General features: G+C 45.1%; 1 protein-coding gene across 1 annotated transcript in view; it reads left to right on the forward strand.

Annotated features, from left to right (window-relative positions):
- The window catches only part of znf827 (zinc finger protein 827), a 79,345-nt gene that overhangs the window by 17,777 nt on the left and 46,744 nt on the right, over nt 1-14,824 (forward strand). Inside the window, exons 2-4 of the mRNA XM_050044327.1 lie at nt 2,541-3,815; nt 6,061-6,233; nt 6,530-7,025. Of these exons, the coding sequence (XP_049900284.1) occupies nt 2,541-3,815; nt 6,061-6,233; nt 6,530-7,025 (1,944 nt within the window). The remainder of the gene's footprint in view (nt 1-2,540; nt 3,816-6,060; nt 6,234-6,529; nt 7,026-14,824) is intronic.

Here is a 14,824-nt window from a genome sequence, read left to right on the forward strand (position 1 = left end):
AGCTGCTTGGTGTACATCTCTGTTCAAGCTCAAGGCAGTTTATTTTAGCCGGTCTCGAAGCCTCACGGCCCCTTCTTTATGTAGCCTCAACTTGCACTTTGACTTGTTATGGCTCTCTTTTTGTCTATAATGTGGTGGCGCTATACATCTTTGTGGCCCAGAGAGAAAATCCCCTGCCGCTGCACCACTGAATCACCCGTGTGTGAGTGATAACAGAACCAGACTGCTGAGCACCCCGCAGCTGTTTGTCTCAACATGCAAGTCATCCCCGCCATTACACCGCTAAATGGTTCCCTTTCAGTGGCAGACGCTTGCCGCCTCGGCCCGTATCTCCATGCCTTCATCACTTGGGGGGGGTTACAGTTACTGTCGCAGAGCCAGCCACCACACTGGAGGCAAAGCATTTGAATGTGTGTCAGAAATGCAGTGAGGGGAGGACTTCAGTATTAAATCACATTCTTGGCTGTGCATTTGGAGTCTAAACATATGTATGCACGTGCATATGTTTGTCCCCATGCGTGTGGTGGGCATACAGCAGCAGTTGTGAGAGCAGAGCTCAGACGAAGCCCCCTTAGAGCTTGGGCCGGAGACCATGACCTTGGGAAATGTCATTCCGCCCACAGGGGTGGCTCACTTGTGACACACAAAGCCATGGTAGTGGAGTGCATCAGTGCACTGTAGCACTCTGGCAGAAGCCTAGTGGTGTAGTGTTGCGTTCAGCTGTACCTAACCCTGAGGTTTAAGAGTGAACCTAGGAAGCTAGAGAGTTCAGCCTCAAAGCTGAGACCTTGGGTCAGCAATCTAGCGATTTCCCTCTAACCACATTACAGCCATTAGTGGCTCTTGCTGCTTTTTCGCATGTCACATGGAAATGGGTCAAGCCCTGCCCTGCATGACTCACTGGCTCTTTCTCCCGCTCCTTCTCTTTCATTCCTGTTAACCCTACTCAGGTGGCAAAATGGCTTCAAGGAGCATGGGAAAATTGCGCTCACAATCGTCGCATTAGGACGTTTCCATTCACCTTTAGAACAGTAGTAAGAAATGAGAAGGATCATACACGCTGTCTTGCTCATCAGTCTCTTACATCTTGCATTGTTTGTGTAGGTGATGTCTATTAGACACAGGGTCACAGACGGGTTGGAGACCCCTAAGGCCAGTGTTATAACATAATCCATTGTTTTGGTTTTTGGCATCTGATGTTTCCTGTCAGCTTTTGGTTGTGTGTTGCTGAAAAATGTAAGATGTGTGTGCGTGAAAGACAGAGATGAGAAGATGCTTTGTGGAAGTGTGTAAGCCCTGTTTGATATCTGTTGCAGCAGGAGAGTAGCGGTCATAGTGGGTTGTGATTGTGGTCACCTTTGTGGACCATGGCGAGCCACGCTGGCCAGATGTCAGCCAACTCTAATGATCCCAACAGGTCGCTGGGCTGGGTTGCCAGGCAACCGTTTTGCCGTTGCCTGTAAACAGAGAGCAGACCCACCAGGCCTCTGTCAGGGTCGCGAGGGTGAAGACGGCTTTGGTGTGTGTGGATATACTGCATGTATGTTGGCGTGTGAGACATTTTAAATAATTCTTTCATTGCCACATGTTTTTGCAGCTGCATGAGTGCCCAATTTTCTGAGAAATCTCAGCCAGTTTGCTTTTTATCAGATGTTTTGTGAGGTTGTGTACACGAACCCAAAGAGGAGGGGAAAAAAAGTCAGTTTTGACATTTTGTTTTGCCCAGGCTTGGTGCTTTTGACATATTCTTATGGAGGTTTGTTAATATGTATCAGGAATATTCACTTTTCTTTGTTCGCCCTTGTCTGGCAAGCTGTAATGTTTTGCTTATGAATATTGATACATGAAGTGTATATTAATGACCCTTGGTGACCTTAACCCTATCCTTATTGGCTCCCCGGTGGTATCTGCAGGCTCATGAATATTAATCTAGTTCTGTAACCTCCATTACCCTAATCTTTGCTGTCTAGCCTCCCAGAAGGACCCGTTGTCATGGTAACCCCTTTACTAGACTCTTCCAGACCAAGGGTGGGAAAAATATGGTTAAAAAAGGACAGAAAAATCTAAATTACTCAAACATCTTGGATGCGCCTGGTGGAAAGCTGCCATTGTATAAAAAGAGGTTCAATTTGTGTTGGAAGTCATTTTAGTGTTCTCCTTGCTGAGCAATAAAGTGTATTTTTTGCAGCTTCAATTGGCCGTTTGACTTGGTTTGGGCAGGTAATGTGTTTGCGTTTATGAATGTTCAAAATCGTGGTCTCAATTAGGCTTCCACATAGGACAGATTACTAACTGCTCTGCAATATCAGACGAGCAAGGATGAGAAATAATTAAAGTTAATAGTAAATAGTAATTTCCACTGTTAAAAGCTGTCTATCCAGAGGCTATGACCATGCCCGCAACTGAACTCTTAAGTGTTTGGCTTTCACAATTCATACTTAGGATGCTTAAGTGTTAAGCTGACAGATAATGCCTAGTCTAACTGTTTTTTCTTGAGCAACATGGAGATATCTGTATGCATGATCTCTCTCCTCTTTCAGATGTGGACAGCAACGAGGAAGGAGGGCCAGATGACGGTCCTGTGGAGGAAGAAGGCTGGTTTGGGAATGCTTCTGACACACGCTCAGAGTCGTCGTCCTACGGAGACACCCAGGATGAGCTTCTCTTGGCCAGGGGCTCCTCTCCTGATGAACGGCCTGGAGTCAGCACTGGGTCCGGGGACCATGATACCTGTGGAGGTGAGAGCTCATTGGGTTGCCCCACGCCCGTCCATCGTGCCTCTTTGGAACTTCTTGGACTGGATGGAGGTGCATTCTCGACCCAGGACACACTCTCCTCTGTGGTATCGTCACTGTATGGCGAGGCAGCATCTCGTGCCCTGGGAAAACCCCTCAGCAGCAACCTACGGCGCCTCCTAGAGGCTGGGTCGCTGAAACTTGACACTGGGGAGCTTCTGGGTCGGTCATCCAGGGGAGGTGCTGGGGGGGAGTCTCCTCCGATAGGTCTAGCCCCACCGTTGACTCTCTCCCCGTCTTCCCACCACGCCCAGCAGTTAAGTGCTCTTGCCCGAAAACTGGCCAATAACAACAACAGCGGCTCAGCCTCACCAGCCTCCTTGGCACCCTCAGTCACCAACATTAAGCAAGAGCCCCTTGACCCCTTTAACTCTGTCACCCCTAGCAACGGCAGTGGCTTCGTATGGGCAGGTGTTGCAGATAAGTGGCCACCGGCCAGCTGCTCCACACCCTGCGGCTCCAGCTTGTCCCCAGATTCTGCAATCCAGAAGTTAAAAGCAGCAGCGAATGCCGTGCTTCAAGACAAGAATGCCGTGGCCTCCTCCTCAACGACTCCTTCCTCCTCCTCCACTTCTGCCTCATCTGCAGTGCCCGCCCTCGGAGGGGGTGGTCGGGGAGAAGACGTGGTGCGCTTTGATGCCTTCAACTCTCCGTTCAGCCCACAGTCAGCTAGCTCCACCCTCGCTGCACTTTCCAAGAAAGTCAGCGAGCGGAGCCAAGCCTCGTCAACCGCCAGTGCTGCTACTGACCACCAGTCCTCGGCTAGTTCCTTTCTCTCACTTGTTTCAATGACCTCCTCTGCTGCCTTGCTCAAAGAGGTGGCAGCCAGGGCAGCGGGAAACCTGCTGGCAGAGAAGAAGGATGGTTCCTCCTTGGCGACTCCTGGGGTCCTCCAAGAGGATGTGAAGCCCCTGCTGGACAAGAACCAGAAGGCTCCCACGCCCTCTACACCCACCCAGAGCCTAGACCTGCTGTTGCCCTCTACTCCAAAGGGCAGAGGCAAACCCAACAGCCAAGCAGGTAATCTAAAGGAATAATGTCTGTACTGCGATCACTGTAACAGTAATACTACATTCATCAATATTATAGTTGCATCAGTATTGATGATAAGAGTAAAGCCCAGCTTAGGTTAGGTACATTTTTGGATATTTTTTGCAGAGAAAAGTCGTATTTTTCTGTTCATTGCAAAACACTAAAACACACTGAATTGTTGCCTGATATTAAACACAGAATCATGCTACTTACGCTTAAACAAGGTTGCTACAATGAAACAAAATGACCTTATCTTTGTATAGAAGAGAGAGTCTATGAAGGTTCAAGATCGTTTCTGCTGCACATCATGCACTATATGAAAAGTTTTCATCTTCCTTCATCATGCCGTTTTCTTTTGAAAAATAATCATACAAATTTACCTGAAGTTCAAGAGAACTCTCCCCTCTCATTATACTTCTTCCCATTCAGCATTTACTAAAGAACTAATGCCACTTAAGTCATGACGAGCAAATCAAAACTGTTAGTACTGATAAGTTAAAACTAATATTGCAACGGCAGCTTGATGTCTTCGCTGTCATTGTGTGGGAGAGTAGCAGGTTTACTTGTCACCAAAAAAGCACAATTCTGAACTTCCATGACATGTTTTCTCTAGTTTTGTAATGGTTTTGTTCTCACCTCACTGGCGCTGAAGTAGCGAGTAGTGTAGCCTCAGCTTAACTGTCAGCCGAGCAGAGAGCATAGCCGAGAGAAAACAGCCCTGGCTGGCCTTCTAGTCTGGGAAATGGTCTGTGGGCTCGACGGGGGGTTCCGACTGAGACCTCACTGCCTTCCCAGACCAGCTCGTTTGTGCTCGGATGTGCGTGCTGCCAAAAGGGGGCCGTCAGTGTGTGCTCGGCACAGTGGGGAGCCCTGGAGTCCATATCCATCTCGGCAGCCTCCTCCTGGCTTCAACCCCCACTAGCCAGAGCCCTCTGCACTGATCAGCACAGCAGACTTAAGGCCAAACACATCATACTTTCCACTGACTGGATACAGATGCGTGCACACACACTCTCTCTTTCTCTCTCCCCCTCTTATTCTCTCCTCCTCAGTTACTCACAAATGGCCATGCAGTATATTCTGTAAGTGTGTACTCAGATGTAGACATATAACCAAACAAGGGTGCACACAAAGATCCCACTCGTGCACAGGGAGAGAGAAAGCCTCATAGTGCACGCTCTCGCTAAGTAGCCTTTAGGGAGAACAGAATGTTTTCAGGGAGATGGATGGGCACTTTTGAGGGATTGTGTCGCAACCCCGCCAAATCTAAAATGGCTGGATCAAATTGACTTCAGACAGATGAGGCAGTCGATGTAATATTCTGTGATCTGCATGCTAAAAAGGGGGTCTGCTCTAACCCGTGAGCCGTCAAGGTCGAGCAGCGCTGTAAAAATGCAGGTAGTTGTTTGGTCGCCAGACTGAAAAATGTGACCTTGATTATTGACCGTCATGTCTTGTTTTATTGTCGTCCCTTGCCAGTTCCACTATAAAACTCTATTGCACAGGCATGTTCTGCACTTTGAATATATAAGGGAATGCTTTCTCCCTTCTTCTCAAACATGGTTGTGATTACATAGGAAACAAACGTGTTAAGCGCTAAGACGAAGGCACTAAACCGACGCACATTTCCTCTCTTCTGTTTTATTTCCGCTCCACTCGGCTCGACTCAGAATAAGCAGAAGTCATTTTTGCATTGTGATCTCTGCTGTGCTTGGAGAGGTTGGGCCGCAGATGGCGGTTTATTGTTGCAAATAGGCAGTCTCGAGGTTTTACACCTCAGGTCAATGAATGGCTGAGCACAGTAATTTCACCAAACACTGATTACCAGATGTTTTTCAAGGAACGGCACTGGAATACTTATGAAGCCATCCTGACAGGCCCTTGTAGAATTTGTAATGCAATCATGCCTCTTTCTAATAAGACCAATTAAACAGTAATGGATGCCGGATATGAAGCCAACAACAATAATCGAGATACTAAAACATGCTTGAGTTTTTACTTCCATTGTTCCATTGCTTCCAGCTGGCATTTCCCTTGATAGTTTTCACCATTAGGTGTGGAGTAGTTGTCTCTTTTAGATCAGTGAATACTGTAGTCTGTGTTTGGAAAGGCATGGTTTTTATTTTGCTACAGTAACACAGGCACATTTCAGCAACACACAGTACATGCTGTATTTCCATGCACTAAAAGACTAATGACTCTCCTTGTAACAATGTTCTTTGGTGCCCTCAAGGCTCTCCTGAGGATGGTGGCAAACCATTCCAGTGTCCTGTGTGTGGACTGGTCATCAAACGCAAGAGCTACTGGAAGAGACACATGGTCATCCACACAGGCTTGAAAAGCCACCAGTGTCCCTTGTGTCCCTTCCGCTGTGCTCGCAAAGACAATCTTAAGTCCCACATGAAGGTGAGATGATATGGATTTTCTTCATCTTGTGACCCTGCACCCCTTGTCACCCCCATCCACATCATTTTTAATTAGCAGCCATTACGGCTCTTGGAAAATAATTGTTAACATTAAAGGATACTCATGCTTTAGTTAAACGTGTAATATATCCTCTACATGGCATAATTAAACACGACTGCATGTTTGTTGTAGATGAATTTAACTGAAATGAAGCCAAGAGTCCTGTCTTTCCTCGTGATGTCCTGTAGTGCCGGAGAGGAGAAGCGATTTGACACAAACCTGTCCTCCTTTTCCAGGTACATCAGCACCAGGACCGGGGTGAGACTTTTCAGTGCGAACTTTGCCCCTTCACCTCCTCCCGTCACTTCAGCCTGAAGCTTCACATGCGCTGCCACCAGCACTTCCCTCGCACAGACGTCAAGGTGAAAGAGGAGCTCACCACCGACACGGAGGGCGAGGGCTCCCTGATGGGCGACAGCGGCTCCGCAGACCTGAGAGGCACCGACTTGTCCCCGCTGCACTCAGACACCCAGCAGCAGACGTCCCCTCCGGTCGAGGCTTCCTCCAATCACGTCCACATCAAGGAGGAACCACAAGAAAGAGATCTGTCGGTGCTGTCCCCCTTTAGCATGTGCAGGGACCGTCCCAGCAGCAGTGCCAACTCCCTGGACCTACCTGGAGTTGGGGTAGGAGTCGGGGTCAGATCCAGTCCTAGCGGTCCAACAACAGCCTCCCTCTTCAGCCCTGACATCACCACCAAGACGGCCACTGACCTGCTTATGAAGCTTTCAGGTTTGCATCATTTTCAAGTTTGCATGTTTGGTTTTGTTCTAAGAAGAGTCAAAAAGTCAAAGATATTCAGTTTGGTATCACAGAGGACCAAGAAAACCAGAAAATATTCACTGTTGGAACTCTGGAAATTTTGAATTTTTGCCATTTTCCTTACAAATACTTGCTTAATTTCTAAATTATCAAATAGTTGCCAGTTTGTTTTCTTTACTGCCTGTAAAAAGCACAAACCCATCAATGTACAGTATGTTCTGTGCTGCAGTTTAAAGTTACCACTCTCTAAATGAAAGACAGATTGCATCAAGTAAGTGAGTTTTGAGAAATACATGGAAAAACAGCGTGCACAGACACACCAGCTTGACTCCTGTGATCCATAATTGTTTTGTTTATTGTGCCGTTTTCTCAACTTGACTTTCTATCTCCAGTCATTGCAGTCCCACTTTTATCAAAAGTATTGCGCTTCTTCCAGACTTAAACGTGAAGACATCCATTCTGATCTCCAGCTAGAAGTTGTCTCCCCTTTGCCTCAAGTTTTGTTTTGATTCCTCACTGTCACCAGAAATAACATTCGTAAGAAGTGTAAACAGTTTTATGTTTATCGTTTCAGGTCAAGGCCGCAGTATGTCTCTGTGAGCTGTTTTTAATGGGTTTTAAAACAATGGGAGCCTACAATGTCTGAGAGTTAGTTCAAACCTTTAGTGAATAGACAGTTTCAGCTTTTGACAGCTGCAAATACATTAATGTGTTTAGACGTTTTGTGGGCATTAACATAGGATTTGAATGTAAAACCCTGCTTATGCTTTATGCAGCTAAGTGAATAGAAATTATTTACAAAATAGGTGGCAAAGCTGCGTGGGTCTCTCAAGTTCAGACATGTATGTTTGAGCTGTTTTTCAGACCATAACTATTATCTTGCATTTTGAAGATATCAGGGATGCCTTCACTTGTACGCAAGGGTTACTCACAACCTTGGTTTCTGTATATCTCCCTTGAGTATGGAGGAAAAGTAGGCCATGGACTTTTAGCCTTTTCAAAAGTACCACATGCCTTTTTAAACTGGTTAGGGCAACACCCAAATAATTCTAAGCTTGCTCTTTGCACACTGATTTGAAGAGGACAACATACTGTATGTTTGACTAAATAGAGTTTGCTTATATTCACTGAAAACTAGAGTAGACAGCCAGAGATACAAAGGCCTGAAATATTCCAGTATCAGTAACAACTAGTGCTGTCAAGGATATTAGTTTTTGGGCATCGAAGCATCAGTAACTTTTTTGAAATATCAGTTTTTGGTCAGTGCATCTAAAATAATGCGACAGTTAGCCACTTTGTTAGTGTCCAGGTCGCAGCAACAGCAGCCATGATTTCAAGACAAACTTCAAAGTGATTTGAGTAGCACTGGGCTGCTTGGAATTGACGTTAGATGAAAGTCACAAAGCCATCGCACCATGGCAACGATGCAAGCTTCGACGCATTCAGGTCAGCCCTAATGAAAACTGCCCAGCTGATGTAACACTGGGATAAACACAGGGAGGATGTCACCTGTGAGTCCTGATTTTGCAAATCTGTATTCTAAAGATGACGCATCTCAATAATGAAAGCTCCATCCATGTATACTAAACGGTGAATACTGTTAAGCCCAGCAGGGCTAACTGATTCACTGGCACCCTCGTTGTGACGTGCCACTCGTGTGTATGACGAAGGGGTCATGGGATAAGCAAAAGAGAGGAGACATTCTTAGCATGATAACAGATTCCACGCATACCTTGAAGGAGTAAATAGACTGAGAATTTTCTGATATTAAGCTTTTTTCTTGCTTAAGGCTTCAGTGGCTTCATGCCTCTAAACTATGCTTTGCTAAATGGTCAACAGGGATGTTTTTTGGGGGGTATTTATCATGATTGGTAGCGACAGAGAAGAACGTGCACATGAAAATCAACTCAAGTACCACTGAGAAGCACTAAAGTCATGACCCAAATCAGAGCATGTACAGTATGTTCATGTCTAATCTCATAGATAAATGGTCTGTTGAACCACATATTATCTGCTTAACAATGTCATTACAATGTCCAGATTCTTCTACATTCCCCTTCACATTGTTTTCATAATTTATTCACCCAAGGATGAATACTTGAAGGGTATACTGTATATGTTTTGCTTCTTTTGCACACAGTTCAAATGACACTTGATGGCCGCCCAGTTAGTACATCCTCAGCCCTATGCTGTCGGCCACTGATTAGCTCCACTGAATCAGTTGGGGACTAAATGATTCGCTCAAGGGCACCTCGACAAAAGTTGTTGGGGGATTAATTTTTCTCACCCACATCTTATCAGTAGTCGGGGGAGTTGAAGATCTGTAACCTCTAGGCATCTTTGTCCTGTTAACAGTTCTCTTTGCCTGTGTGTTGCTGTTATTATGACTGACAAAATGACAATAAGTCTAGGTGATTTAGAGTAAATCAAATACGACAATATCTTTGACCAAAAACCATAATATCGATATTGCAGTGATAAAAGACGACACTTAATGATGTCATGACTCCGAATCTAACATAATATCTAGTCTCATATTGCGATTTCGATATAATTTCTATATATTACTCAGCCCTGTTCTAAAGTTGATGATGAGAAGTTGGTCTGGAGCCTTGCATTAATGATTGTTTATATGACCCTACTGTACTTTGGTGAAGTCTTGCCCTTTCTTGCAGTTGATGCTGTACACCTAGATGTCTGCACCTCAGAACTTATGGCTAACAGTAATGGTAGCAGTATTATGAAACAGTTAAACACTTGCAAGTTAACATGTAATTCAGTATTTTCTGCCGCTGGAGAAGTTGCACTGTGACATGGACTTTTCCCCCGAGCTTTACAACATAATGATACAGCATTATTTTAATAAACTGGACGAACATGCTGCTCTAAGGTACACCAGGTCCACACTGTGTTTAGATGCATTTCACCATGTTGCAAAATATCAAAGGATGAGCTCGGAGACGATGGCAAGATTGATGGAAAAAGGTTGACCGAGGTTCAGCGTCGGGGTCGAGGCTACGGCTGCCACTCTTCCACTTAATGCTGTGTAATTAGATTGAGATCTTGAGCGCGGATGGGAGGAAAAAACCCTGGGAACATTAGATTAATTAAAAATTTATGCATAATTCATAATTAAAAAGGAATTCATAATTTGAAATGATTAGCGCCCTCAGCGCCATCCTGTGACCCCACCAGGATGCACAGGGACTGGGCTGGCTTAGTTAACTCCCCCTCGATCTCGCACGCCCGGGCTCCACATGGATGCCCCCTGGGTGCCAGTTGCACTTCGCTCCCAGACTGCACAATCAAGCCCAGGCAAGTCCCCGAGGAGCCAAGATGGCTCCTCGCAATGTCAGTCCAGTGTCAAGTGGCGGACATCTTAGTCAGGGCATCATTCAAGGAGAATGAGAACGGATATAAAAAGACAGAACGAGAGGATGTTGAACTTCAATGCATGATGATGGGTTTTAATGAATACTGTGTCTTTGATCACAAAGTTCTCCCTTTGTTGGGGGGCGGAGTTAAAGATAGAGGGTTATGAAACTAAGAAGAACTGGGCTCAGATCTTTGTAAGACTTAGCCATGCCACAGAGCAGCCAGGGAGGGAGAGGTGAGGAAGTTCCTCCTGGGACCTCTAGACTCTATTTCTTTTGACCTCCCTGCCAACCCAGATTGAATGTGTACACGAGCAGCTCATCCCTCCTGCTTTTACACTGCTGTCTCAGTGCCTCAATCCCACAAGGCCTGGAAGAAGGAGAAGGAGGAGGAGGAGAGGGGGGGGGGGGGGNAGCGAGGGAGAGGGAGAAAGAGGCAAAGAGGGAGTTGCATCGAGTTCCCCAGGCATAAAGAGCCAGTGAACTCTTCCTGACCTCTGACATAATAAGCATATCATTTTTTGGGCTGCCCTGCTTTCCATTGAGTGTTATACTGATACCCTTTGATTTTTATCCTTGCACGCTGACACAACCGTTAGCTATCCAGTGTGATCCACATTTTGATTCAGAGATGAAAGCCACTGAGGCACTTTGAAAATGCACAGCCCCTACCCTGTGCCCAGTGGACCCTGAGTTAATAATGACAGTGGGCACTGCACACCCTCCAAACACCGACACCCCCCCCCCCCACCCCCCGCTGCGGTGACACAGGCACAACGAGCTTGACCCTGGCTGGGTGTGAATAATTGGCATGCAGGGGGTTGTGGGAGGTGTTGCATCTGTCATGATGCTTCTGCAGTTGTCTTATTTATCCTTTTCCTGAGAGAGTATGTTGCATGTGTTGCTTTGCTACGATGAAACGACGCGCAGGCAGAATTTCATCATCGTACATGAAAAATCTTGAGTAATTTTAGAGATCATAGATTTTTTTTCTTCACTCTTTTGTCACGTCATTATGCGAGATATAGGCATTTTTTGTGTTGCTGTATTTTAAAACACCATAGAGGCATCTATTGAATGTAGAAGTGTAGTGCAGATGACACAGAATATTTAGAATCTTGAAATGTCTCGTCTTTAGTTTTGTCACTTTGTGAACATCAAGATTTAATCTACATGTCCCTTGCTTTCCAGCTCTGCATGAGCAGACACAGGCAGGCCTTTTGTGTGTGACCTCTGGTCCATACATCCCCACTGCAGCCATCAGTATCACTGTCCGGTGTCTAGCACACTGTCAGCTATTGTTGGGTTCTCAACCTGCCCCACGTAGCCCTGTGCTTTTTTTTTTTTCTCCGGGAGAAAACAGCAGCCAATTGTCAGAGGGGGAGCAGGCCGGCGTGACAGAGGTGGAAAGCTAATGAAGTTATTTGACGGCAGCCCTGGCCACGGAGCGAGAGGTGAGGCGGAGTGGACAAGCGCCTGGCAGCGAGACGGATGAGGCGCGAGAGAGGAGCGTGGTGAAGGGGAGAGGAACAGGGAAGAGAACGGGGATGAAAGTGGCATTGGTGGCAGGTGTCAGAAGGGTGTGATAACATGGAGACAAACTGATAGCATCGTCAACCCTGAGCTAGAACCAGCCGTACAGTATCATGCACAGGGAGCTGACATTGGCCGGGGTACGTACTCGCGCAGGCAGGAAGCTCACCGAGGAGATGCCCAGTCACCCAGAGATGCCCGTCTCCTCCTCAGATCTGTGCTCACTTCACAGTGCTCATGATGCTATTGTGATTGTGAAATTCTGACAGACAAAAGGCCAAAGTGTAAGCTTGGCATTGCAGGCTGAATTGTTCCTGTTGGTAGTGTTCTCTGACTTTTTGTTATTGAGCCATCAGCGTAGAAGAATAAAAAAACTTGCCCATTGGATTAGGCTACTAAATAATTCATTGGGCTCTGTAACATAGATTCTGAGTGGAAATACACTCTATTTATAGCGACAATCCAAAAGGTCACCGGAGTGGTGTGACTTTGTGTGTGAGTGCACGTCCTGGGGTTGTTTTTGTTCTCGTGAGGCCACAGAGGAGAAGAATTTGAGAATCTTAAGTTTGTGTTGAGTCTGTAGTTGTCAGTGGCTTATGTGCAGCCCGGCATTCCCATATGGTTTGAATGCAGCATGACACTGCACTGTTGTATGTGACAACACCAAGTCAGGATTTCTCTGAAGATATAGATAAGCGTGTGTCTGCGTGGGTAAACGGGATAGTGTATTTTTATGTGTGTTTGTAAGGCGGTGACCAAGTGTGCTGTCCCTGTCTGATCCGACATGGCCCAACACGCTTCTAATTAGAGGACGTCCTTCCAGGTGCTGACCAGGTTATACTTAGCCTGCCCGCTGACATCTGACGGTGTGACATTTCCAGCTGGTGCCGCGTGCGACCCTGCGCCACTGCCCCTGAACTTGAAGGTCACTGCCCACCCCCACCCCTCACNCTTGAACTGCAGTCCCGGCCCGCCATGGTGTGGCACTGTGGCATCGTGGCACCACATGGGTGGTCAAAACACCAGCACCTGTCCCCTCTTCCTGCCCCGTATCCCCCGTCCCTGAGCCCTCTATCCCTCCGGCATAGATCATCATTAATCAGAGGGGCCGGAGCCGGCACAGATTGATGATGCGGGCAGGGGGCGGCGGGCCTGTGGCGGTTAGAGATGTTAGGTGAGACGGTAGGGTGAGGAGCAGAGCAGATCTCTGCTGGGGCCAGAGGAGACTGGACAGCAGTCTGCCCAAGAGTGATAGCCTCTCTTATATCCATGCCCTGTGTCTGTGTGTGTGCACATGAGTGTGTGTTTGTGACAGATAGCAGGAGTGTACAGATTGCTTGAAAACTGTTGATGTGTCAAGAGTTCAGAAGGATGTTCATGAGATATATAGATATGTTTGTTGGTACCTGGCTCAGACACAATCAAACTCCATTGGAATAAGTTTATTAAGATTGTAATTTCAATCAAATTTTAGGGCTGTAAATAGTGTTGTCTAAATTAAAGTTTGAATGCTGCACAGATTTTTTTTTTTTTTTTTTGCATGTTTGTTCAGTCTGTTTAAACCTGGTATTTCTGCACAGCTGCAGATAAAGATCAGGTTACACTTATCAGAATCAGAATTTGGTTTATCACCAAATATGTTTTTACACACAAGGAATTTGCTTTGGTGTATTGATGCATAACATAAACACAGTAAGAGAAAATGAAATTAAAAAATAAAAACAAGTATTGCAAAAATTGAGAGACAAAAATATAGGATAGAATAAAGTTATGATAAAAATACTGAAAAAAAATATGAACAATCTATCTGAATTAGCTGTGCAGTTCTTAGAAGTGGTAAAAAATATGTAAAAAAAAAAAAAAAAATGTCCAAAGAATGTGCAATACACAGAGATATAGTACGATATACTATTTATTTAGTATTAAATTATGTGTTGAATAAGATTTCAGTGGTGGCGATGTAGGATTGTTTTACGACTTGTGTCAGCCAAACATTTCCAACTCCAGATTGTAAAGTCAAAAAAGTCAAAATTCATTGAAAAAAGACAAAGGTAATCATTTCCAAAATTCACGACAGGTTTTTATCTGAACAAATATTCATCTTAAATCCATATTTGTTGGTGTTTAACCTTACAAAAATGATATTATCACTGAAGACAAAAACTATTTGCTCTCCCGCTGCAAAAAGAGGCACACACCTGTAGTAACGAGACAGTCTAGCAGTAATCCAACAGCACCATAAATCACATGTATTCATTATAGAAATTTGATTTAATAGAGAAAGACTCATTTGATCCGATGAATCACTGTATTCAAATTAAGGATTTTGTTCAAGGATTTTATTTCTTTTTTGGGGTGATGATTTCATAAAATATGATGACAGGCATTCAAAGCTTCACTTAAAAACCTCAATAGAAGCTTCAAATGTAAAACAAAGACCTTCAGTACAGCCCTATATTTTATTTTTGAATTTAAATGTACAGGTAATTTTAGAGGTGAACTTTTGTGAAGCTCCTCTGCAGCTCCTAAAATGTGTTTGTGTGTTTACTATAACATTAACATCATATCATACCATACATGTAGTATTCTGCTGTGAGGAGAAATAACTCTAAAGGTGCATACATTTTTTACAATTAAAGAAAAATATAGAAAGCAACCTTTGCTTCTCAAACTTCGCTATAGCAACGAGGCTCTGCTTCGTGACTCACGTGTGAAACCGTCTTAACCACAACACCTCAGTTGCAGATACTAATTCATCCATAGTGGCTTATTTGTTTTTACTTTTGGCAGACGACAACATGGCAACAGTGCAGTGAACATGAGGTTCTACACACACACTTCCTACAAGCTTCATGCTTTGCT

The sequence above is a fragment of the Epinephelus moara genome, chromosome 5 (genome assembly GCF_006386435.1).
Source record: "Epinephelus moara isolate mb chromosome 5, YSFRI_EMoa_1.0, whole genome shotgun sequence".
In the NCBI taxonomy this organism is placed as follows: Eukaryota; Metazoa; Chordata; class Actinopteri; order Perciformes; family Serranidae; genus Epinephelus; species Epinephelus moara.